At 55.6% G+C, this 22,834-nt stretch overlaps 9 protein-coding genes across 9 annotated transcripts; 7 read left to right on the top strand and 2 right to left on the bottom strand.

Moving 5' to 3' along the window:
* Positions 1-7,841: 7,841 nt before the first annotated feature.
* Positions 7,842-9,523, top strand: B0T15DRAFT_524226 (uncharacterized protein). Its single transcript, XM_062868750.1, has 2 exons — positions 7,842-8,630; positions 8,688-9,523. Exons 1-2 carry the CDS (start codon positions 8,065-8,067, stop codon positions 9,202-9,204), a joined length of 1,083 nt encoding a protein of 360 aa, XP_062724135.1. The 5' UTR covers positions 7,842-8,064; the 3' UTR covers positions 9,205-9,523.
* On the top strand, positions 9,524-10,989 carry B0T15DRAFT_524225 (uncharacterized protein). The gene is made up of 4 exons (XM_062868749.1): positions 9,524-9,950; positions 10,015-10,139; positions 10,228-10,793; positions 10,959-10,989. Exons 1-3 carry the CDS (start codon positions 9,634-9,636, stop codon positions 10,551-10,553), a joined length of 768 nt encoding a protein of 255 aa, XP_062724134.1. The 5' UTR covers positions 9,524-9,633; the 3' UTR covers positions 10,554-10,793; positions 10,959-10,989.
* On the top strand, positions 10,835-12,093 carry B0T15DRAFT_105873 (uncharacterized protein). Its single transcript, XM_062861425.1, has 3 exons — positions 10,835-11,147; positions 11,203-11,960; positions 12,028-12,093. The coding sequence occupies exons 1-2, from the start codon at positions 10,965-10,967 to the stop codon at positions 11,794-11,796; spliced, it is 777 nt and encodes a 258-aa protein (XP_062724133.1). The 5' UTR covers positions 10,835-10,964; the 3' UTR covers positions 11,797-11,960; positions 12,028-12,093.
* Positions 12,060-13,761, top strand: B0T15DRAFT_105868 (GIY-YIG nuclease family protein). The gene has a single exon (XM_062861424.1). The coding sequence runs from the start codon at positions 12,323-12,325 to the stop codon at positions 13,574-13,576; it is 1,254 nt and encodes a 417-aa protein (XP_062724132.1). The 5' UTR covers positions 12,060-12,322; the 3' UTR covers positions 13,577-13,761.
* Position 13,762: 1 nt separating this feature from the next.
* Positions 13,763-14,665, bottom strand: B0T15DRAFT_105889 (uncharacterized protein). Its single transcript, XM_062861426.1, has 2 exons — positions 14,310-14,665; positions 13,763-14,223 (listed from the first exon to the last, which is right to left on the bottom strand). Exons 1-2 carry the CDS (start codon positions 14,567-14,569, stop codon positions 13,959-13,961), a joined length of 525 nt encoding a protein of 174 aa, XP_062724131.1. The 5' UTR covers positions 14,570-14,665; the 3' UTR covers positions 13,763-13,958.
* A 561-nt stretch (positions 14,666-15,226) lies between these two features.
* B0T15DRAFT_392023 (Manganese/iron superoxide dismutase) lies at positions 15,227-16,013 on the top strand (the record flags this gene model as incomplete). The annotated part of the gene is made up of 2 exons (XM_062864613.1): positions 15,227-15,844; positions 15,906-16,013. The coding sequence occupies 2 exons, from the start codon at positions 15,227-15,229 to the stop codon at positions 16,011-16,013; spliced, it is 726 nt and encodes a 241-aa protein (XP_062724130.1).
* A 1,755-nt stretch (positions 16,014-17,768) lies between these two features.
* Positions 17,769-20,114, top strand: B0T15DRAFT_572536 (uncharacterized protein; the record flags this gene model as incomplete). The annotated part of the gene is made up of 10 exons (XM_062870899.1): positions 17,769-17,821; positions 17,872-18,048; positions 18,160-18,572; positions 18,638-19,202; positions 19,437-19,499; positions 19,531-19,595; positions 19,725-19,729; positions 19,801-19,849; positions 19,917-19,961; positions 20,017-20,114. The coding sequence occupies exons 1-10, from the start codon at positions 17,781-17,783 to the stop codon at positions 20,112-20,114; spliced, it is 1,521 nt and encodes a 506-aa protein (XP_062724129.1). The 5' UTR covers positions 17,769-17,780.
* A 141-nt stretch (positions 20,115-20,255) lies between these two features.
* Positions 20,256-21,683, top strand: B0T15DRAFT_524217 (Spherulation-specific family 4-domain-containing protein). The gene has a single exon (XM_062868748.1). It carries the CDS (start codon positions 20,597-20,599, stop codon positions 21,530-21,532), a length of 936 nt encoding a protein of 311 aa, XP_062724128.1. The 5' UTR covers positions 20,256-20,596; the 3' UTR covers positions 21,533-21,683.
* Positions 21,684-22,693, bottom strand: B0T15DRAFT_524213 (uncharacterized protein). Its single transcript, XM_062868747.1, has 2 exons — positions 22,061-22,693; positions 21,684-21,989 (listed from the first exon to the last, which is right to left on the bottom strand). Exons 1-2 carry the CDS (start codon positions 22,294-22,296, stop codon positions 21,833-21,835), a joined length of 393 nt encoding a protein of 130 aa, XP_062724127.1. The 5' UTR covers positions 22,297-22,693; the 3' UTR covers positions 21,684-21,832.
* Between the last annotated feature and the right edge of the window lie 141 nt (positions 22,694-22,834).

The following is a 22,834-nucleotide window of genomic DNA, read 5'->3' as shown; positions in this document are numbered from 1 at the left end:
GACCCTTGGGAAGCGTGTTTCGATTGGGCAGAGTTTACCTACTTGCCAGCTGTCGAAGAGACGTGAAGAGACGTGTGCTAGACCGTGCTCGGATTTCAGTTGGCGAGTGACGGGACGAGGTGGGAGCGGTCACCGGGAGACGACGGCAGAAGGGCCAGCGCAAGGCTCCTGCATCACGGTACTGTTTCGGTTGGAACTTGGGCTCGGGTACCGTGGGACGACGCACAAGGTTGCTGCTCGTGGTGGTCGGTAGCCCAACACTTCACCAAGGGAGCAATGTAAGAGGAGCGCTTGAAGTCTTATCGCCCCAATTCACAGACCATCCCTGCCACTGAGGCCGCCGCTGAGGCTCTGCCGGTCTAGACGGGGTGTCTCGACAGACGGAATCGTCCGATAAGACGGCGATCAAGATTCTACAATGTGCTCGAGCTGAGACGAAGGGCCCGCAAAACGGAAAGGAAAACTTTGGCCTAGCCCAGGGCTTGTGGCCCCGTGCTCTTCTCTTGGGGCAGCCTCGTGGCGTCGGTCATTTCCGCCGCCCATTCAGAGAGGACGATGGGGATCTAGAACCGCATGGATCCCGCCCGCTGTCCCCTGCCTCTGTGATCGCCATCGGTCTGCGGGACGGAAACTCGGTGTATCGGCCTCGAGCGTGAGGTGGCCTGCTCGCAACTTGGCTCAACTCCGTGCTGCTTGCCACAGAAGCAATCTGTTCGCCAGGAGAATACTGATGCAAATCACCGGATTTGGTGCGTCGGAACTGGGGATCCATGAGAGCCATTCATTTGACTCCCTCGGCACTTCCATGGGGCTTGAGTCTTCAGGACCCAGGTGTCCATGACGATGTCTGAATCCGTTGACCTGCATCAGCTGGATGGCAGCTGCCCGAAGCAATGCTGGCCAAACACGTCGTCGGCGGTGTGCCGCGTTGAGACAGGCCCCGCCTCACGGGTGCAGAACCCTATTCATCCAACCTAAGAGACTCATCCATTATGTACATAACGTTATCAGGTACCGAAAGTCCTTCCTGCTTTGGCAGCGGGACGAGAGACAGAGCGCCGCGGGTCCGGCAGAAGAATACAGGGGCCGCAAGAGTTCCAGAAGCCGCCGGGCTTGACCCAAAGATAGCTAGCGAGCTTCGGAGTCCCATGTCCTCCGCCTCTGCGGTGCGTTTGAAGCGGGCTCGGACGCTTGATTAAAATTTGGGAGGTGATCTATTATCTGCGTCGCGGCCACTGTTATGATGTCCCCACACGCTTCCCGGTCCGCTGTCCTCGGTGAGGCTTCGATCAAGCGTCTCTCGGTTAGCTAGCATCCCCGTTCCTTGCTTTTCCTATTGCTTGGTTTTTATTGCTTCACCGTTACAATCATTCGCATCAGCCCGCTGAGCAGGACTTACTTTATGCTGCAGAGTTGACGATCCCACTAACTACACTAATGCACGGTGCTTTCTCAAGAAGCGTGCGCGCTATGCTAACCACACACAAAATTCGAGCGGGAAGAGCCAACCGCGCGATGCCACGGGCATGAGTGGATCTTTCTGGCACGTGAAGACGAGAGCTTTGAGGAAACATGATCTCTCTCAAAATGGAGGAGCAGGAAATCGGCGACAAGAAATGGGCTATGACTATACACATGTAGTCCGTACTGTAATCGGTACAATACATGCAATCTCGTGGACAGAAAACTGCCTAGCGGTACGTATCCGTAGTTCCGTACCCAAAATTTTTATCCGCAGGGAGCTCGGCTTAGCGATACCTTAGGCCCTGATCGGCTCGCCGTGGTGTGGTGTGGTGAAGAGCAAAAAGCTACATCCTGCGGCTTGCATTAGTGCGTGCGGTAACGTTAAGTGGAGGTGCTGTCATGTATTTGTGGGTCGAGAGCTTGGTATGGGGAGGGCTATGGCAAGGAGTGCTCACGGCCAAAATCCGTGGAGAGAATATCTGTGGTAAGGGACCCAGTTTTCCAAACTTTTCTGGGCAACCAAGCCGTTTCAGGGAGCGAAGCGAGGGTGGAGTCGAGGTAGCTACGAAGATCTGCTACAGTTTTAACCCTAAACTATTAGAAAGGATGTGCAACAGGATCCGCATCGGGTTAGAGCAATTCTGTCATTTTACGGCTGCATCTCGCGTAGTGTGTACTAGTAATCATCAATACTAAGCGCCATTGGCTGCCAAGCCCTGATTGACCCCATCGCCGTCGGCTCGGGAACGCTACCCAAATTCCGGCCCGCGCTCACCTCCGACTGGTTGATTTTGACTTCATCCGTCTATTCCAGGATCCTCATCAGTCTTGGGATCCAAATAACCACAGCTCGAGGATGCCGCCGCCTTGTCGGACTCTCTTCCCTCCTGGCCCCGCTGAGTAGTGACCATCCAGTTCAGATCGATGAGCCAGCCATATTCCCGCCTGTACGCAGCCTGCTGGGAGGACCAGGGAGGGGCCTCAAATAGAAAACGATCCATCAGGGTTTCGTTGCGCAGTGATGCGCGTGCTATCGAGATTTGTGACATCAGCAAGGGTTACAGACAAATGAAGAAATCTAATAGAACTTGATGGGCCACCAATACCTGTCAATTCAACCCAAAGGAGGATTCGGAGAAAGTCCTCGATCGATCGAAGTTTAACTTCCGAAGCTGTATGTAGGGACGACAACAATCCGTCAGCTTGGTCGACGGGGACACTTCCCATGCCAATATGCGAAGGACGTGAAGCGGCTTAAGGCTTACGCGTGGCCATATGGACTCAGCTGGTAAGATTCCGCTATTGTTGTCTCCGTCGTGAGCCAAGTGCCGGCGGTTCGGAAGAGGTGGAAGATGAGTAGCCTGAGAGTGGGAATTGTGCGAGACGGGGCCTCTCCGATTTTATAGACTGTCTAGACCACCACCACCAACTCAGTTGCTTGGCGTGAATAGGGACACAGCATCTAAACATTTCATCACTCATCCGATGTGCAGCATGCCTCAGTTCATGATGATTTTTCTGCTCTTGCTTTTCCTCCCGATTTTAGCACCACCCACCGTCTGATTGGCCCACGACAGATATCCTGTTGATGCAGGCCTCGAAGTCGGGGCTGGGGCGGCACACTACATGACAAAATCACCTGCAGACTTAGCACCCCGGGGTGGCCATGCGGCGGATTGCAGTGCGCGCGGAGACTTTGAGCTGGCCGATGCCCGGAAGCTTAACCCGACACAGCCTGGTCTTTAGGGCGCCAAACCAGTACACCAGAACCAGGATTCCGCCGTTTCCCTCCTTTCGATCACACCATGCCTTTCGCCCACACCATGGGATTGTCCATGTCGTCGTAGTTTCCTACGCCGGGGGTGCGAGACTTTGCGAAGGGCTATCGTAGCAAAGAGGACACCTTCCAGCGGCAACCAGACGTCCGTATTGCCATATACAGCATGAATCGGTGTATCTGTGGTAAGTACCTAGGTACCGGTAGTCACCAGAGGGCTGATCACGATGGCGGGATGCAAGTGATCGCATTGGGCGGAGGAGCTAACCGAGCGAGCATGGTGCCGACTTGGAACATAGAAGGGCGCCGAAAACGACTAGATCTGCTCATGTTGACACAAAGGCGTCCGGCATGGACTCGATGGCTACACATGCGTAAGACAACTCACTTCGTCCAGCAGCAGATCCGCGTGTAATACCCGCGTAAAGAATGCGAGATGAGATGACTGGTCGACGTGTCAATAGTAATGCTCAGACACAATGAGAACCGGGTGGCTGAGGATAAGCTAACGCTATCTTCATCTGCTTGCCCGAAGAAGCGTAATGATACGATTGACTGCGAATTTGACCCACCACCCCCGACACCTTTGACAAACGGACGGTGGCGTCAACTGCAGAAATACATATCATTCTCCAGTAAGCTGCTCAAGAACCTGGTAACAAGACTCGAGCGACAACCCCCTGTTCGCTGCACAACTTCACGAGAAGCTAGCACGTACATCCATCCACCTCGGTCGTTAACCTCAAGGAGCTACCATAAGATGGGCAATACGGTTTCCTAGACGGTAGGTACTCTCTCCACGGAATCTCGGAACATACCTTAGACGACATTTGGTGCCATTTGTGACCTGTCAACTGCCAAGTGACGGAAAGGAAAACACTCGTGCTGAAAACAGCCGACGTAGCATCGAATAGGTAAGTCCCCTTGTGGACTTGCTTGCGTGGGCGAGGTGCATTATAGGAGTGTTACACAGCATAGGCAACACGCACCTGGAAAGTAACGCGCCGGTGGAAGCAATCGCGGCCATGGAACGGCGGAAGTGCGACTCGGAGGTTAAGGTACCTATAGAGTGGTTGAATACACTATGAGCTGTGCTAACCCTTGGGAGTTGGTCTATCCCGGTTTGTAAGAGTTCCCAAATGCACCTCTGACTTGCTGGGACCTTACCTATCAGTAGTACAGGCGCACTGGGAAGGAGATGGAGGGTGGTTGACCGGCCGGGGCATGGGTAGGGAAGAGACAATGTCATGTTCTTGAGCTCCGCAGATCCGTTGAGGTTCCAGGTTCTCCAAGAACGGGCCGCTGATCGCCATGGGTGGCTGGTTCGAGCCGACGTGCGTAAAATTAGGTGGCGTGGCGTAGGGGATTTGCGGCGGCAGCATTGCGGCACACCGAGGTATTTGAATGACTCGGATTGATTGGAAGAGCCGCTCCAGTCATGAAACTGCCGTGCCGAACATGCGAGCAAACACACATCCCCAGGCCGAGCACTCTCAGATTCGATTTGATTCTTCCCTCCAGAACCACCCCCAGACCGAATCCCTCAATCCCGCCATTTGCTAGGGGAAGCGCTCTACGTTCTCCTTTGTGGTCTCGACCCCTTTCGTGCCGTTATCTTTCTTCCAGGTTCTTGTTCTCACGCCATGGATCGTTTGGCCTATGCCACCGGACGATACTCGGCAGGTCCCCTCAATCCTGACCATCCGGACACGCTGTCCAATCCAAAGAACAATAAGGCCCGTCCGACACCGAGTGTGACCGATATCGGTTGGCCACTTACCGACAAAGAAGGGTGCCTCTCGTACTGAGGGCACTGTCGTTGCGCTTTAGTCCTTCTAGATGACTCGACACAACGCCGGGCGAAATCTGCGGCATCTACTTCCTCTACCTCCGTGAAGCGACGCGAGATACAGAACCAGACTCGCAACACTCAGAGAGCTAGTATGAAGCTTCACGTCTCTGACTTAAGGGGCACATCGATCTCGAGCTGATAACTAGCATCGCAGCAAACGCCGAGTGTCTCGCCCTATCGGTCCTGTCAACAAGACGTTTGCCTCGCGATAAACCGAAATGTCTCTGCCAGTCTGAGTCTCAAGAGTCTCCCGCGGTTGATGAATGGGCTGGTACACCCCCGACACAGAGCAGAGCTTTGGATGGGATAGGGGTCAGACCTGTCACCGCCGACTGCGGACCATGCCATTCGCAACTTGCTTTGAAGTCTGTCAGGCATTGGGCACCAGATACCCAGCTAACATCATGCCGTTTCGGTAGGAGGATTCGCCTCTGAACTGTGGATATCCTACCCTCCCCTGGCCGGGGCAATTGAACATTTCATTCTGGACCGGAGTGGAGTTGAGACAATGATGTGGAATCTTGTTATTGTCCTGGCAACAAACTCTTGCCTCTACCATCAACATTCATACAATCGAGTCGATGCTTCTTGTTTCTCGCCCAAGTGCCCGTAAGCACGCGCGCCAACCCCAATCGATGCCACCACATCCAGTCTTCTTATCGTCGAACATGATGCTTATGCTGTCTGTCTCCCTTTGCAGTGACACTTGTCTTGCGCGTGTGAGAAGCTCCCTCTTCGTTCTTTTTAAACCGGATCATCCTAAGTTCTTGACTCATTGCTGAGCCCTAGGAAGCCAGTCGATCCTCCATCTTTCGCCCTCACCTGTGACGGCTACAGGCAAATGAACAGGGTCAAGCCGGCTACTTTACTCCTGCGGCCACTGTAATTGTTTCATCCGGAAATCGAAGTGCGACCCCCGCCAGCAGCTCGCACAACTCCTGCAATATGACGGGGACAACTATAATAAATATTACCGCCATTTGATCCGCACTGTCGACTCCACCGAGTTAGAGGGAAACAACAAAGAGACGGTATATCGAGTGCTGCTGTCCATAGAACTTACTACTAGATACCGAAATCTCCACTCTCCATGCCAACAACGCGGAAATCGATGAACCAGCCCGGGCGGCGATGAACTTCTTTCGATGGTTGGGGTTATAACGGCATGAAAGAACGTTTGCGGACAACGCTGGACAACATCGACGAGCCCGCGCCTCTACGCCATGCTAAGCGTATCAAAGGGCAAAAGGTCATCATGAACGAGCTGATCCCGCCGGGCTAGTACTGGATTTGTTTCGAGATGCTTGCCGGAGGACGACAGCCTACCAGGCTACCTTAGTCATTGCCCGGGTCCGCTTGCCCCCGCCATCCCGACGTGCCAGCTACCGTCAGAGAAGTGGATGGAGTAAATGGGATCGCGTACGATGTTGCTGCAATGGAGTTCGTAAGGCAAGGTCTAGTTATCTACAATCCCTATCCTAAATCCTTCGCCTTTCCGTATATAAAGGCCCCGGGTCTTAGCTCGCTGCTGATGTCGGGCTTGCAGATATGCTTTTGGAAGGCCGCCATGGACAACACAGTGCAAGATGTCGAATTCGACTTTTGCGATTGCCGGTAAGCCTCATGCTATGTGCGGAGCCGATCTCACTTCTATGTATTCCGTACGTATCCTCGCTTCCCAGAGCCCCGGCCAGCCCTGAGAAATGCCTTTAAACCCTAGCACTTGGCTAGTACGGATACAAGGCTGCACCTCCACTTCCAACAATGGCTGAGGTGTGGGGCATTCAGTCTGGCCCCGACCTCGACGGCAGGGTCGTGGTGTTTCCACCCCAGGGAGTGCCTGCATGGGCTTGAGGCTGCAGCCGTGGATGGTGGGGACTGCCGGGTGGGGTAGTCCCAATCTGGAAATTTGGGTTGCAAAGGAACGTACCTCAGCGCGGTGCTAGGATAGGATATGTACACTCCCCTCGCCCATTCCCAGTCGGGAACTTCTAACTGCGTAGAGACGTACCTCTGTCGTCGCATAAGCAACTGAGGATACATGCACAGCGTTTGCCCGGTCTGCCGGGTGGTGTAGTCTCAATGTGGAAATTTGGCTTTCACTGTTGTTGCCCCGCTGCAGGATCGCGATGCGGCAGGGTTGGGGCGCTCGGAGGAAACAGTCTTACTAGGAGGTGAACGTCGCTAATACCGAGAATTTCCTCCCGGCTCACGATATATGATGAGGTCGTCAAGGTCGGGAATGGCGTGTAAGTGGAATACCAAGCACGGTCACGCGCGACACTAGAAGGAAGGGGAGCGTCAGCATCCTCGTGTCGTCGCAAGTTCACCCTATGATTACCGTCCGGTCTCCGCTGCGAATTGGAACCTACTGCACGTTGGAATCGGTCGACAGCACCTAATCGGGGCAGAGCCCTGATGCCTCGCTTGAAGTTGCTATACTGGAGCCTGGATACGGGTTCGATCGTGCAATGTGTGATAAAGTCAAGTCCAGCCAGCCAGTAAAGCAGAATTAGGAAAATTCTGTATAAAATGCAACCCGCAGCAGTGGAAGTGGTCAAAGTAGATCGAATAGTGTGCTGTTGTAATGAAGTCTGGAAGTGCAGTGACGCCCCTGGAATGATGCTACCGATGCTCCACCCTTGGGCTCCATGCTGGGGTAAATGCCTGAAATGGCTAGCCTGGTTGTGCAAAACGAGCGGGTGGGTTGAAAGACGCGGAAATACGGAGCTCACGTTACTTACAGTAACCAGCTCCGCTAAAAGATTGGGCGCCTTCAGCTGTCTCAACCGACACATTCTCACGACCCTGGCACACATTGCGCCATGCCTTCCCTCCGTGTCTTCGTGAACCACCACAGACAATAATCCTTCATCAACATTCCCTCTGCTAGGCAATTGCGTTTCAACCCGCGGGCGGCGTATTCTATCTATGCCTATTAGCCTTTATTGACTCTCAACGCTGCAGAATCATGTCTTCCTCTGCTTCAGTCACCGCCACCACCCTCCCCAGCCCCTTCCTCCGCAAGGCCGCCATCCTCTCCTTCCTGCCCGCGCTCCCTCTCTGCGTCACCCACGGCGCCCTCTCCGCCGATGTTGTCCCTGCTGTGGGGCTTGTGCCGCTCTGTTTCTCCGCCGGCGTCTCGCTCTTCCTGTTGATCAGGGCTTCTCAGCAGTGCAGGCGCAAAGGGAAGCAAAGGGCTGGGAGCGGCGTTTCGGATCCCGAGGGGTTGCTTGGCGGTGGTGATGACGACGACGCTGGGAGTACCAGTGTAGTAGTAGGCGGCGCTGCTCCCCGCCACATCGGTTTCGAGCCGGATGTCGAGGAGCGTGGTGACGACGTGGAGGATGAGGACGAGGGAGAGCCGGCGTCGGTGCTGACACATCGGATCTTGGTGTTTGTCGTCGATGTGATCCTCGCAGCGGCGTTGATGGTCGTGCTGGTCTTTACGTGGATTCGGACGGAACGAGCTAGGAATAAGAGTCCTCAGCTGGCGATGCTCGCGGCGTATGGCACCGTGCCATTGCTGGTCAACTTGTGAGTCCACCTCCCAGGCCTCGGCGACTGGCGACACTTCTGCTGAGATGTTCATAGCTTGATCCACCTGTACCTTGCCGTACGCGAGTTTGTTGCCGGCTTGGCTATCCCGGGCCTGGTCGAGCACACAGCATGGCGATTGGTTCCGGCGGACTGCCCGCACTGCGGGAACCGGCTACGGCCGGACTCACTGCCGCCTATTCCGTGGTATGAAGCTGTCGGTAGGCCAAAGGTATCGCTCTCCTCAGTTTCTCGGCCATCGCTGCCATCCTTCAGCGCACCTAAGTTTACCTGGCTGAAGGGCCGCCGCGAGTGGAAGGTGCCCAACTGGTTGAGAGGCCAAAGCGAAGAATACGCCAGTCTATTCGTGGACGACCAGCAGAACGAACGCGATCGGTACAGGGATGATCCAGACGGGACGTTGGGTGAACCCTCACGCACTACGACGGTCGTTGCCACCGGATCTGCAGACCCCGTCCCTGTCGTAGAGGAAGTGGTGGTGGGAAAGAAGGATAAGAAAGGGAAGCCTGGCTCTGGTGCCTTGTTTGCAGAGGAGGAGACTTCATGGTCATGAGCGGCGGGTGCCTAGAAACCTCTCTAGCCATTCCCTACTACTCCTTATTCCGAGCCTCGAGGTCTCGTTGAAGCTGCAGGCCGTGAAGAGTCAGGCTTGTACGGCCCCCCAGCTTTTTCGGTTGCTGTTGTCCAAGTATTAGATACCCAAGCCATTTGTTCACTTTGGTAGATGATAGCAACTTGTTTGCTCAGCGCCACGATCCTTTATATCCAGAAAGTAAACGCTAGAACCCGCCGTGACGACTCAGCGGACCAAGGATGGAAGGACTAACTGGAATGCGCCGAACAAGTTACCCCGCTCTGGACCATCCAGATGCAACCTAAGTATGTATTGTACTATGTTGTACAATCACAGTTTCGGGACCGTTAGATGAACCTAACTACAGCACAATATAACCATCTCTCTAGTCCCTTCTGAATCACATAGATGTCCGACACTGGCTCACAGCGCTCGGGATCTCCCGCCACCTCGGAGGAGCACGATCTGCCTGACCCGCCTGCACAGTGGGACATTGATGCCCAGTTACCGAGACTTGAAAGGGAGAGTTTGAATGTGACGCACGAACATCTTATCCTAGCGCTGGACCATGTCGGGAAGTTGTTGAGCGCCAAGGGCATCCCGTGGGCCGTCATGGGAGGACTGGCTCTATTTATGCTCGGCAACAAGAACCGCAGCACTCGAGATGTCGACGTAGCCATCGAGGCCAAACCGAGAGCCGCAATTGAGGCCTTGAGGGACCGCCGGTGAGTGTGACACCTATACATCCTACTTTGCCAATTCCCTGTCTGACCCTGTGGATGAACTCAGCGTCTATACACCGCCGCTGCTGTCGATGGCTGGGAGCGGATGTGGAAGGTTCTACGTGCTCACGGGCCCCGAGTATGGAGTGAAGGTCGATAGACAGATTGTCGAGGTCGACCTCATCATTGCAGGTAAACCTTTGGAACCCAAAGAAACAAGAAGAAAAAGAAATTGCAATGCGCGATACGGGACGGCAGCTGACATACCTGCTCTGCTTAGGTCATCTAGGAGCTCCTCGGACCCTCTCAGGGACCACGGCCACTAGAACGGCGCACACGGCAGCAGGCGAGCGTACCTACAACGTGCTCTCTGCGGCCCAGCTATGCCGCGCCAAGCTACATGCCCTAGAACAGCGAGAAGCCGAGAGGGACTTCAACGACCTCGAGTGGCTCTGCATGAACTACTACAACGAGATCTTCGAGGTCGCAGATACATTGGACAAGATGGAGAGGGTCAATTTTGTAGAGAAATACAGGGAAAGGTATCCCGGGAAGCAGGACGTCGTTAAGGCACTGAAAGAAGCGCTGAAGATCAGAGAAGCGTGAGACCTGGGGGCTGGAAACTACATGATCACCTAGGATTGACCGTAGCCTTAGACAAGCCGGCCAAGCTGAGTACTTTGTATCATCTGAATGTGAAAGATGCCAGAGTCATACCGGTATTGGTACTAGACCTCGAGGGAGGACTTGGCTGCCCTGTCAAAATGGCGAAGTAGAAGTCAACAAAGACATTCCGTATCCTCAGCTCCTCTCACGTATCGCAATCTTACCCTCGTCCCTTAAAAAGTGAGCCGGGTTGAAGTGGATTCACTCGACGCTTTCGGCGTGCGGGGTAGCAGTTCTCAATTCAAAAATGAATCCAAGGATCCGTTGCCCGTCGTTACATCTTTTTAAACCTAAGGTACCTATATACAGCATAGCATGGCAAGACTGATTCATACCTTGCTCTAGGCCGCAATGGCTCCCGATCGTGAGATTCCACACCCCACGTCATCCTCTCGCGATCTAGGGGATAGAAGTTGCGGGTCCGGGGTCCCGGAAGTGCTGGATGTCATACGTACGCTTGAGTCCCGTGAGATTCCGAACTGCGTCACAGGCGCAAGAGCATTGGTATACTACGGTGCTGGTAGGGTGGCACAGGTGAGCTCATCCTCATTCCACCACGCCCTCTCGTTGACACGTTTGTGTGCCCTAGGACTGGGAAGTCGCCGTGCCTGATGAGCTCTTCCACAAGGCAAAGGTGCTCTTTTCCGAGAGTCCACAGTATGAGTTGTTGAAGCCTGCCATGCCACAGCCCAGATCGCTCATCCATACCTACCCGCTGTTCAAGCTGAAGGGCGCGGGCTTCAGCTTCTTCCTCGTCCCGGCCTCGGAACCACACGTCAGCTGCGAGCCAGCCGTGTGCGAGCGTAGCCACAACGGCATCCCCTACCCCAAGCTCGAGCATTTCGCCCAGAGCTTACTTGACACGCAGAAGTACGCCGACCTGGAGGACCTTGTCGACGGCATGGATCTTGACGAAGCGTGGGGCGAGGCGAACCTGCAGCTCGACCAGGTGCCAAGTGACTATATCAACCACAAGAACACGCTCATCTGTCAGTCACTACCCGGTCTCCCTGGGCTCGTGGCCTCGCTCTCGACGATCCCAGACGCGAGGCGCGAGTGGATGCGCACTGTCCAGGGGAAGCGTTCGCGGATGGTTCCCAAGTATCCCCATGAGAAGTATGCCACGAGGTTTCGCCTAAAAGGGTCCCCTGACCCCCGGATGAACCAGGAACGCCAGGTTTGAGATGTGCAATGGGAGGATTTCCGATTTCGAGGCGGATTCTGCAATGCCGGGTGTTTGGCCATCGTGTCCGCGGGCCTGTTGGGACAAAGCCGAAGACAACCAGTTTGCCCACGTGTTCGCCATTGGTGGAGATCTGTTGCTTGCACTGCAACGTGTTCGGTGAGGTTGTTCAACACCGGCAAAGCTGATTGATCGCAGAGTCAGGATTGTGGGCTGACTGGGCGTTGACAGCGCGGCCCGATGGTTAACCGACCGATGGTTAACCGAGTCGTGGCTGTGCGGGGAACAAGCCTCGTCATCCAGCCACGCTTCATGGTGGATTCGAATCCAAACCCCTGTCTTCGTCCAAGGCCGAGTCAACTCCAGCGGCATTTGAAACCAGGCAGCCCATCATGGCGGCCCACAGCTGCTCATATTTCCTCAGCGCCGATTCTCCTGCGAAGGAGAACCTGTCTTCTTTCTTTTCCTATGGGTGATTGCGGATTGGTTCATATCTCGAAGTTCACCAACCGATAAGTTAGCTGCGATGCCCTTCTTCGCCAACACGCCCGAAGCCCGGCTGGGCCGCTCCGACTCCAAGAACCCCGCGACAACATGCAGAGGGATCACGTCGAACGGCCGGCCATGCAGACGCCCGCTTACTGGCGCAGACACGCCCTCGGCCAGTTCGCGCCTGAAACCGTCGAGCCTCCGCGCCGACGATCCCCGCGACGAGAGTCTGTATTGTTGGCAGCACAAGGACCAGGCCAGCGCGTCCGCCAAGTCGAGTCCGGGGCCTAGGATGTCCCATACTCCGATTCTCGAGGAACGAACGAGCCTGGACACATTAGCCGACCGCCTGGGACTTATCAGCACCCAGACTGAGAAGCCACATGGGCATCGCCCGAGTGGGACGACGCGTCCAAGACCGAAAAAAGAGACGACCTTCTGCTTCTGCTTTCGCATACCCGTTGAGGAGGAGATTGAGCTGCCGCCGCGTCCCAAACCGCAGCCGGTCCAGCCGACCGTATCCACCCCACCCCGACACAGCAGAAAGGACCACTCCGGCCAGTACCTGGCGCCTTCCCCGTCGCCATCCCACCCTCGACCGAGCTCAGGCCACTCCCACGGACGGAGATCGCGGCGTGGCTCAGAAACCTCGCAGACCGCCGCGCAGTTCATGCATCTCATTCCGCAAGATGCATCGCCACAGACGGCCTCACAGCTCCTGGCGGAGCTAGCGAAACCGATCTCACAGCAAGACGAGGCAGGGTACATCTACATCTTCTGGCTGACGCCCGAGTCGGACCCGTCAACGCCCCCCGCCGAGGCAGCGCGCTCGCTGCTTACCCCGCCGTCCACATCCACCCGCGGCCGCCGACCGAGCGACGTCGTGGCTTCATATGCCAGGACGATACGAGATGAGGGCAACAGCTCAACTGGCGAGGACAAGAAGAAGATCCTCCTCAAGATCGGCCGCGCCAACAACGTCCAGCGCAGGCTGAACGAGTGGCAGCGCCAGTGCGGGTACAACCTGTCGCTGATCCGGTACTACCCGTACGTGCCGTCCAACAGCTCGTCCGACGTGGTGCCGCGCAAGATCCCCCACAGCCACAAGGTCGAGAGGCTCGTGCATATCGAGTTGGCCGGTCGTGGGTTGCGAGTCGCGGACCGCGAGAAGTGCGAGGCTTGTGGGAGGGAGCATCGCGAGTGGTTCGAGGTGGAGGCGAGTAGGAGCGCGGTGGCAGACGTGGATGAGGTGGTGAGGAGGTGGTCGGATTGGGATGAAGCGCAGGGGTGAGGGGTGAGATGGATTGATCGCGATGCTTTCCGGGCGAGATTTGCGTGTATCCATGATTGGGACCCAGGGGGACTTGCATCTGGCATGGCATATGGCGTTTATGGTCGCGTTGCTTTCTACAATTCGAGACATTCACGGACCATCCATAAACAACATGAAGCGTTGATCTTCCGCAGGAATTGGACTTTGTCCCCATGAGCTATGTGCCAAAGCTTATGCGTTCTTCCATTCTGCTGTGTTGTCTTAGACTTCCACCCCAAAGATGCCGCCTAAACCGAGTTCGACACCAAATGTACTGGTGCCCTGAACGCCATGCGCCGTTGCAATGCCGAGACCCACACACAACGACCAAGTCAACAACAGATACTGAAGGTCTCTTCTCTTAAGCATCCGCAGCAACCACCGGCAGGAAGTTGAACCCCACGATCCCATCAGCCAAGACCTCGTTGCCGCGCATCATCGACACCCGCCGCCCAATGATCCCGTCGTTGCCCACGTTCAGCGACAGAGCCTCGCCCGGGAGCGGCATCTCCACTCCGTCGTCGTCCTTCCGACTGCTGCTGCTGCTGCTGCTGCTGTTGGGACGAAAGGTGAAGCGCCGCAGCAGGCCGGAGTCAGCCAGGGGCTTTGTTAGGTCGCCTGTCATACTTTTTTTTCTCGTATGTTAGCAATCTCTATTGTGTGGTATACGAAGAATGGGAGGTAGGACAGAGTAGAGTGGGGAATGACCTACTGGATCGACACTAACACGCTCTCATCACCATCCTCGTGAGTGTGGGTTGTTGTTGTTGTTGTTGTTGCTGTTGCTGTTGTTGATGTTGATGGTCGTTGTGAGAACCGCACATGTGTGGCGTGGCAGCTGGACGGAGAGGATGGGTTCAGGAAGACCAGGTTGCCCACGGGGAGGTGGGTGTGTTGGAGGCCGGAGGCGGGATAGAAGTCTACGCGGGCGCCGACGCGGGGCGTGGAGGAGGGGGTTTCTTCGCCGCACATGGTCTCTTTTTTTTCTCTCTTTTTCAATTGAGCACGGATATAGTTGGGGCCGAGCGAGTTGAGGAGGAGATATGTTGGGTGAAGGGCCGTACTTGGTTGGTTGTTGGGACTCTGGGCCAGTTGGCGGGCTTTGCAGAACAGAGGATGAAGACTTCAAGGGGCATTCTCGGTTCTAGATATAAGTACCTCAGGTATGGTCTGGCCTGATGCTCTCAACATAAGGATATCCCTTCCCCTTCTCCTTCTCCATCACTCTTGCAAGGACGATTCGCCCTCAGGGTGGTGGCCATCAAGGTTCTGGACAGCCCACGATCGGCAGCCCATCCCCCCTGTTTGGGCCCCTTCTGCCAGGCCAATGAGAATCCACAAACAAAGAGAAATCTTCCGCTTTTGGAGGTTTTAGACCTCTTGGCAACCGTTTGAGCATGGGTCATTGGCTCCCCACACCAGGCCAAATTGAGCACATTTGCGCGGGTAAGATGCGGACACCTTACCGGCCACTGACGTGCGTCGTACCTTCCAGACACCGCGCTCCAAAGCGCACCTGCCTCGAGTCGCTCGTCGTGCACCTTGATGAGCAAGTTGTTTCGCTCAGAGTCGCTGCACAGTAGAAAACAAAGTACCCGAGGTATTAAGAGGGGTTTTCTCCAAAAAAACATGGTCAACATCAGCAACCTGTGGCATTACCTCGCCCTCCAATCTCCCCTGCACTCCACCACCCTCTCAGGAGACAGTTTCAACATCACCACGATGGGCCTCACAACGTACACGCTGCCCGCGCTGCCGTACGCGTACGATGCGCTCGAGCCTCACATCTCGGCGCAGATCATGGAGCTGCACCACAGCAAGCACCACCAGGCGTACGTGACCAACCTCAACAAAGCACTGGAGTCGCACGCCGCGGCCCTCGCGGCGAATGATGTCGCCGCCCAGATTGCCCTGCAGCAGGCGATTAAGTTTAACGGCGGCGGGCATATCAACCACTCGCTCTTCTGGAAGAACCTGGCTCCGACGGGGAGCGAGGAGACTCGTCCTGACGCGGCCAAGGAGCTGGTCGCTGCGATTGAGAAGACATGGGGAAGCTTTGACAGCTTCAAGAAGGCCTTCTCGGCCACTTTGCTCAGTCTCCAGGGAAGTGGATGGGGTTGGTTGGTGAAGGAGGCGGGCAATGGTGGCGGCCTGCGCATCGTCACCACCAAGGACCAGGATCCCGTTGTCGGGGGCGACGTGCCCATCTTCGGTGTTGACATGTGGGAGCACGCTTATTACCTTCAGGTTCGTGCGGACTTTACCTCAAAGCTGGGGTGGCTAATGCTGACATCAATTGTGTATGTAGTACCTGAATGGAAAAGCGGCGTATGTCGAGAACATCTGGAATGTGATCAACTGGGAGACAGCTGAGGCGCGGTTCTCGGGCAGGTCAGATGAGAAGACTGAGCTGTAAATGGGTCGGCGCAATTGACAGTGATCAGACCAGGTCTCAGTCTCAGGTTCCATCTCTGATTCCGGTCGCTCTTCAGATTGATGTATTCAATAACCTATCTCCATTAGCGTACCGGATCCATCGTGTTCACATCAGCTTCCTAAGTGTCGCCGTTCGGAGAATCAGCTTCTGTTCGACGTCTGGGTCACCGGCCACGGCAAAAGATCATTTCCAGGCACCATGCTCTGCTTGATAGCTAGTCTATCCTGTGATCATCGTATACTTGCTACCACAGGCCGTTCGAAAACTTAAATCTTCCAAACAACCCGACTGATTTCTGTCTCGATAAACTGCCCGCCGACGGAGAATGAAGCAGCCTGCCGAGCCCGCAATGTCACAGCATGAGATGCAGAGCAAGGCTGCCAGAAGGCAAGATCTTGCTCGTGTGCCGCGACAAAGTCCCAATGGCGGCCGGTCACCATGCCATGTGGCACCACTGTGCCTCGTGTGACGTGAACTTAGATTGAGACGCTTTTGTCCGGCAGCGAAGCTGTGTTTGCGTTGTCCGACCACGGCAACGTGCATCTCAGCCGCTGCAGAGGAAGCCAGTCGCACCATGCGGCTTAGAGCATCATACTGAGTGGTTGTGTTGGGGTAACATGGCGGGCAAGATGCAAAACAACAAGTAATTTTTGATGTTGGAGTGAGCAAACAAAGCTCACTACCGAGCTTCCTGTCGGAGCTGTGGTATAAGATATTGGCATCTACGGAAACCCTGAGTATGGGGGTTTCACGTTGTGCGTTCCGTTGGGTATATACCGTCTGTCTACTGTGTATGGTAGGGCAGGAGTCCGGGACAACAGCCCGTGGAGAGCTTCAAAATGGCCGTACCTATGGATCCATGCATCTTGATCTCTCTAGATGGAGGCATTTGGATGTTTGATCGGCTGGCTGCAGTCACCTTCCACTTCTCCGCGTATCGTGAGTCCACCACCATCTATTGATGATGAGATGTACTTACTGAGTACCTAGCTTACCTAGGTGCCTGACAGTGTCCCGCCGTAGCACACCGAGAAATACCTCGCCGAGATCGAGCGACGCGGGAAATATCTCCGAGGCCGCCAACTCCGTTTGGGTCTATTGCCACTTGCGCCGCTAGCCGCAGAGTTACACAGCTCCGTACGACCTTCCCGGTCGCAAAGTCCTGCAATTTGGTGTGTCCCTGGAGGAGTCTCAAACACTGAACACGGCCAAACCTTGTCCATCTCGCATGGGTTTTGACACAGAGATCGATCGTCAGCTTCATCCTGCATCGGCAACCTGAGGACGCGGAGATAATCGGACGGTTGCAGCTGCATGTCGGGAAGTAAAGTCCCAAACGGAGGCTAGTAGAGCCTAAACATCGACGGGACTTAATCTCCTCAGCCCTGTTTGCTGCTCTCCGGCACACCCAATCTAAGTCGACACCGGAGCTTCAGCCGTCCAAGATGGCCTTTCGATTGAACAACGACCGGCATGCCCCCTGTCTCCGATTGGTCGACGCATCGTTTTGATGGAGTAGACATGGTCTTGAGTGACTGATTGCAAACAGATTTGCTTTGGAGCCCAGGTAGACCGGGCCTGGGTCACCAAAGCGTAGAAGACACGCGTGTCTGTTGAGTGGAGAGGGGAACAAGGAGGGCTATAAGAAGAATGTGATGGTCCTGTGCCTTCAACTTCCAGACCACCGTCTGACTAGAAGCCCTCTGTCCGGGGACCCTACATTCGCTCTTAGCACGTTCGCCTACCATGGCAAACATGATTCATTCGTTGACCCTCCTCAGCCTTGGGTATGTTGAAACTCTGCTGCGTCCAGGAGGAAACATTAACCTGGCCCTAGCACTTCGATGGCATTTGCCTGGGGAATTGGGAACCGCAGTCCCCATTACCCTGTGTACGGCGGCCACTCTCAGCTCCAGCCCGGGATCACCTCCACTGTCACAACGACCCAAGTCACGACCATCACGGTTGGCGCGGCGTCTTGTGATGCGGTGTACATACCGACTACGACAACCGTGTACGTGGGCTGCTCATCTGGGTCAGCCATCTCTAGCTTCCTTGACATCCCAGCGTCCAGCAGCACTCCGAGTGGCCATGGTCCTTGGCTTAATGTGACTTCGACTCCTAGCCTGCCCTGCACACATGGGCCGATCTCGTCAGGACTCAGTCCGGGCAACAGTATCTCCAGCTCTGCCGGCCTCGGTTGGAACAGCAGCATTCTTAGCACTCGACCGACACTGGCCGGGACGGGCAGAACGACCATCGAGACAGCTAAGCCGGTTAACACGTCTCTCCCTCCGGTGAACTCCACGGCGACCTTCACGACAGAATCGGACGCAACCGTTGTGGTCACTGTCACGTTGACATCCTCCGCTGTGGCTACCGTCGGCGTTTCCGTGACTTCAGGACAGCCGATTGGAGTCCCCTCGAGCTCCGCGTACTCAAACTCCGGGACCATCGGCACTGACTCCCCTAGAAACACTTCCGCGGGTATCTCAACATCTTACCAACCCAGCATGACCTACAAGACGACATCCTCGGGTATGGCCCCTTCCTATCGCAATCGACTACTAGTAGTAGGAGCTGTGACTGACACTTTCTCTTAGCTCCACCTAGCCTCACCTCCGCCACCCCGTCCAACAGCACATCAAAAGCTATACCTGTTGTCTCCTCGGCTAACAACACCTTGACAACAGCCACAAACAAGCCGCTCAACACAACCGCCGGCCTCACCTCAGTCGCACCAGTCGGCCCCAGCAGTAGCACCGGCACAGGGAGCGACACCACCCTGGCCTCGCCCTTCCCGTCTACCACCAGCAGCACTGCGGGTGATGACAATGGAGGGGAATATGGATACGGCGGCTACACTTACTCTTTCGCCTCGCCCACCACTCCATCATCGGTTCCCATTTCTTTTGTCAGCGACACCAGCAGCGTCGACGCTATCGGAGCGACTACTACTACTAATACGGCAAGCACAAGCACAAGCACAAGCGGGAGTGGCAGTGTGATTACGGACTCGACGCTTGATCACCCCACCGCCACCTCCCCCACTACTAGTAGTACTGCTACTGGTAGCGCGCCCGCGACGTTGATCACGATTACTACTCAGGCCGCGGCCAGTAGCTCGCTGGCTGGGGATGGTGGCTATGGTGATGGATATGGGTATGGGTATGGCGGGTACTACTAGGAATAATGGGCATTTGACGGCGTGTGTGGATCATGAGAGGGATAGTGAGGATTGGGGATCGGAACCAATAAAAAAAGGGGGGGAAGGGTTCGTGATTTCAGGGTGTTGAGGAGAAGATGTGATTCAGTTCTTGTCAATCCTTTTTGCCCTGTTCTAGAGACGGCTTCAGGCATCTGTTGGACTTGGGCAACCCATAGTAGTGGTTGTGGTGGTAGGGTGACGTTGCTGAATACAGCGTTGGTGCTCGAGAGTGCAGCCTACACCTGCCTCCTCGGGTTGTGAGTTTGTGGATGGTGGCGACTTAGGCAGCTTACCTTTATCGCAGCACGATCCCTCACGGCAGACACAGCAGATGAGTAGTAAGCGGATGAATCGTGAGTGACTACTTAGCCGACGGGAGAAGCCGGGGAGATCAGATTGATCGCCTTGGGGAACGAATGCATCCAGGTCGCTCGGAGTGTTTGCTCCTAACCGGATGAGCTGTACAATACCTTACATTTAAGAGCGGGTATGTTTCGTCTGCCATGGACCCTCCATTTGTCATAAAGATGACTGCCTATAGTACCAAAGTTGTTGTAGTATGGTTTAGCTTGCTACTGGTATGTCGAGTCCGAGAGTCTGCTGTATGGTGAGATTATGTGGTATTACTAGTTCTTGCTTGAGTCTGAGCTTTGCTATACCGGTGACTTGAAAAGCTAGGATCTACATACAATCGTTCTCATTCCTTCGAGCTCTCTACGGTGAGTCGTCACCCGATGGACTGGTTCAGCAACAAAAAATGCGTGCAATGTCAAGCCCAAGCCATCGAGAGCCTAGAATCCGTTCAGCTACGCCTCCTCGGTGAGCCACGCGGACATGCCGGCATCTTGTGGAGCCCTACGGATCCATACTGAGGTGGCCGGAAGGATCGTAGTCAGCATCCGTGTATTGCGGCGCAGCAGCAGTGGCATAGGGTGAAACATCGGTAGGATTTTCCGGGGCATAGCATGGCGCCAAGCCGAACTACGACTGGTCTCCTCGCCAGCTGCAAGGCACCAAGGGCTCCTCTCGGCGTTATTCTCTAGCAGGGGTGGCTTGGAAATCGGAGCTGACCGGCAACCACCAGAAGAATTATACACTAGCTACGCTACCCAGATCCCCGGGATCGTGCATCATGCATGTTCTCAGCCGCTTCCCAGCCGGAAACGGGGTCCATGGGGGAGAGGGGTCGGGAGCATAGGTAGCGTAGGAGCGCCATCCTGCTTATGGATACGCCTCCCAAGAAAAGTATATAAAAGAGATATAACCCCAACTTCAAGTCACTCCAAAAGTTCGTGGACGTCACAGCAGCTCCCAACCACCCCCAGCCTAGATCCCCACAGATTATCTCAGGACCATGAAGTCCCTCCTGCTCTCGGCCCTCGCGGCGGCGGTCACGGCGACCGACCTCCTCCTCCCTCTCTACCAATACCCCGCCAACAACGGCGGCGCCTGGTCGCCCATCGAGCAAGCGCTGAGCGCCAACCCGTCGCTGACAGCCAAGATCATCATCAACCCGCAGAACGGCCCCGGCAGCAGTCCCGGGCAGGGCCTGGACGACCCGCAGTACGTCGCGGGCGCCAAGGCGCTCGCCGCGCACCCCAACGCCCAGCTGCTCGGCTACATCCACACGTCGACCGACGGCGGCATCACGCGCTGCAACCGGCCCTACGCCGAACTCGTGGCCGACATCCGCCGCTGGTCGGCCTGGGTCGACGCGGGCATCGCCATCCGCGGCATCTTCGTCGACGAGGCGCCCGCCAACAGCAACAACGACTGCGTCGCCTACATGCGCAACCTGACCACCTTCATCCGCACCGACACGGCCTCGCTGCACTTCGCCACCCCGCGCCTGCTGGTCTTCAACCCGGGCGGCACCGGCGCCCTGCAGCCGTACTACGACCTGCAGCCGGACCTGATCGTCGCGCTGGAGACGTGCTTCACGGTGCCCGAGAGGGCCGGCGGCGACTACGACCAGTGTCCCACGAGCGGCGGGTACGAGCGGTACGACCACGACGGCGTGGGCAGTTCCATCGATAATGTGCTGTTCCCCGCCGTGGGCAGTGCGAATGCCGCGCGCACGGCCGTGCTGGTGCACGGGTTCCACGACTACAATGGGCCGTCGGCGAACTTGAGTGCGTCGAGTGCGGTGCTGACGCAGTTGGTGCAGGCGGTGGTGCAGAGGGGGATTGGTGCGACTTTCTTCAATACGGCGGGCTACCATACCTTTACGGATGGGCCGGCGTCGATTGGGGCTGTTGCGGGGGTTTTGAGGGCGGCGAATGGGAATTAAATACTACCAACATGAAGTCTAAGTGACGAACGGGAGGGACGGAAGGCTTTGGATTGTGTGGAGAACAGTTGGGCAGCGGGCTTTAGCATATATCAACAGTACTAGTAGGTAGATTGTGATGGCGCTACACGAAGAGATTGGAAAGATGCCTTGCTCGCTCAGCAACCCGTTCCCTTGGTACTGTAGCACTCCAGCACGCCGTTGATGTTGTCGATAATCGTGTCTGTGCCAGTTGCGAGTGGAATATCAGTGGTCAGCTGGGAAACGGAATTGGCTCAAGAAAAAATGGGTGATAATTATTCACTGACTGGTATCAAAGAAAGCCGTCGGCCAGTTGACCTGCGCGGCACCCGTGCCCGGGTTGCACTGGCAGTGAATCAGCGCCGGCCCACCGTCGACATTGAATCCGCCGTCCTTCCCATTGCTGCACTGGATGCACTGGTCCCGGAGGTGCGGTCTGTTTCATCAATGCAGTATAAGTTGAGCAAATCCTAGATAAGAATAATCTTTGTTGATTTCTTAACCTACCCAGCCCCCGTCGGATCCGCCTGGAGTGTGCCATAGCTGTTCCTGAGGCACCGGTTCAGGTCCAGCCTAGAGCAGCGGGACTGCCCGAAGATGGTCTTGCAGTTCGCCGTCAGCGTGGTCCCGCTGACCTTGATCGAGTCCTTGTCGCACGACGCGACGAAGTTGGCGGCACGCGCACCTGCGGCGGTGGCGGTAAGCCAGAGGGTAATAATAAGGGCCGGAGGGATGCACTTCATTGTTGTTGGTTTCTAGAATCTCTTGTTGTCAGGAAATTTCAAGTTACACTTTTCTTTCTCTCTACTACCTCCGGATTCGAAGTGACAGAAAGTTCGCTCAGGGAATGCACCAGCTAATTGGGCGCTTCACATCTGAGAATTGGCGTTTAGGGCTGTTGAGCCGGGCAATGACCCTGGTTTAAACGAGGAGCAGCGGCCTGCGGTGGTGGAAAAGTGGCAAAAGGAAGGTTGTCGAAATTGAATGCCCCCGCGAAGTCTGTAGCACCTTTACAGGCACCTTAAAGCCTGGCCAGAAACCGGGTTGAGGAGTCCAAGAAAGAGGTTCTTGGCTACAAGTCTAAGTCAGGTCTAATTATAGCCGTCTTATCTCTGGAGTAATTAGAGACGTCAATAAACCACTCCCGGGTAAATCAATCTTGGAAGCCCATGGTGTTGGTAACAGTCGTATGGAGCTTCCGGACGATTGGCCGGCAATATATGAGGTCTAAAGTGACACGGAACATGGAGCATCTGGAAAGAGACTAGGGGATGTTTCCTT

Source organism: Chaetomium strumarium (assembly GCF_033439665.1).
Source record: "Chaetomium strumarium strain CBS 333.67 chromosome Unknown B0T15scaffold_2, whole genome shotgun sequence".
NCBI classification, from domain to species: Eukaryota; Fungi; Ascomycota; class Sordariomycetes; order Sordariales; family Chaetomiaceae; genus Chaetomium; species Chaetomium strumarium.
This window is presented reverse-complemented; position numbering and strand designations above follow the sequence as displayed.

What these genes read in the sequence shown, in the direction of transcription:
- B0T15DRAFT_524226 (XM_062868750.1), top strand. Translation starts at nt 8,065, where the DNA reads ATGTCTTCCTCTGCTTCAGTCACCGCCACCACCCTCCCCAGCCCCTTC. An exon ending in GTGCCATTGCTGGTCAACTT is followed by an intron (nt 8,631 to 8,687) that starts GTGAGTCCACCT and finishes AGATGTTCATAG; the next exon opens with CTTGATCCACCTGTACCTTG.
- B0T15DRAFT_524225 (XM_062868749.1), top strand. Translation starts at nt 9,634, where the DNA reads ATGTCCGACACTGGCTCACAGCGCTCGGGATCTCCCGCCACCTCGGAG. An exon ending in GAGGCCTTGAGGGACCGCCG is followed by an intron (nt 9,951 to 10,014) that starts GTGAGTGTGACA and finishes GGATGAACTCAG; the next exon opens with CGTCTATACACCGCCGCTGC. An exon ending in GGTCGACCTCATCATTGCAG is followed by an intron (nt 10,140 to 10,227) that starts GTAAACCTTTGG and finishes TGCTCTGCTTAG; the next exon opens with GTCATCTAGGAGCTCCTCGG.
- B0T15DRAFT_105873 (XM_062861425.1), top strand. Translation starts at nt 10,965, where the DNA reads ATGGCTCCCGATCGTGAGATTCCACACCCCACGTCATCCTCTCGCGAT. An exon ending in GTGCTGGTAGGGTGGCACAG is followed by an intron (nt 11,148 to 11,202) that starts GTGAGCTCATCC and finishes TGTGTGCCCTAG; the next exon opens with GACTGGGAAGTCGCCGTGCC.
- B0T15DRAFT_105868 (XM_062861424.1), top strand. Translation starts at nt 12,323, where the DNA reads ATGCCCTTCTTCGCCAACACGCCCGAAGCCCGGCTGGGCCGCTCCGAC.
- B0T15DRAFT_105889 (XM_062861426.1), bottom strand. Translation starts at nt 14,569, where the DNA reads ATGTGCGGCGAAGAAACCCCCTCCTCCACGCCCCGCGTCGGCGCCCGC. An exon ending in AGCGTGTTAGTGTCGATCCA is followed by an intron (nt 14,224 to 14,309) that starts GTAGGTCATTCC and finishes GAGAAAAAAAAG; the next exon opens with TATGACAGGCGACCTAACAA.
- B0T15DRAFT_524217 (XM_062868748.1), top strand. Translation starts at nt 20,597, where the DNA reads ATGAAGTCCCTCCTGCTCTCGGCCCTCGCGGCGGCGGTCACGGCGACC.
- B0T15DRAFT_524213 (XM_062868747.1), bottom strand. Translation starts at nt 22,296, where the DNA reads ATGAAGTGCATCCCTCCGGCCCTTATTATTACCCTCTGGCTTACCGCC. An exon ending in GCGGATCCGACGGGGGCTGG is followed by an intron (nt 21,990 to 22,060) that starts GTAGGTTAAGAA and finishes TTGATGAAACAG; the next exon opens with ACCGCACCTCCGGGACCAGT.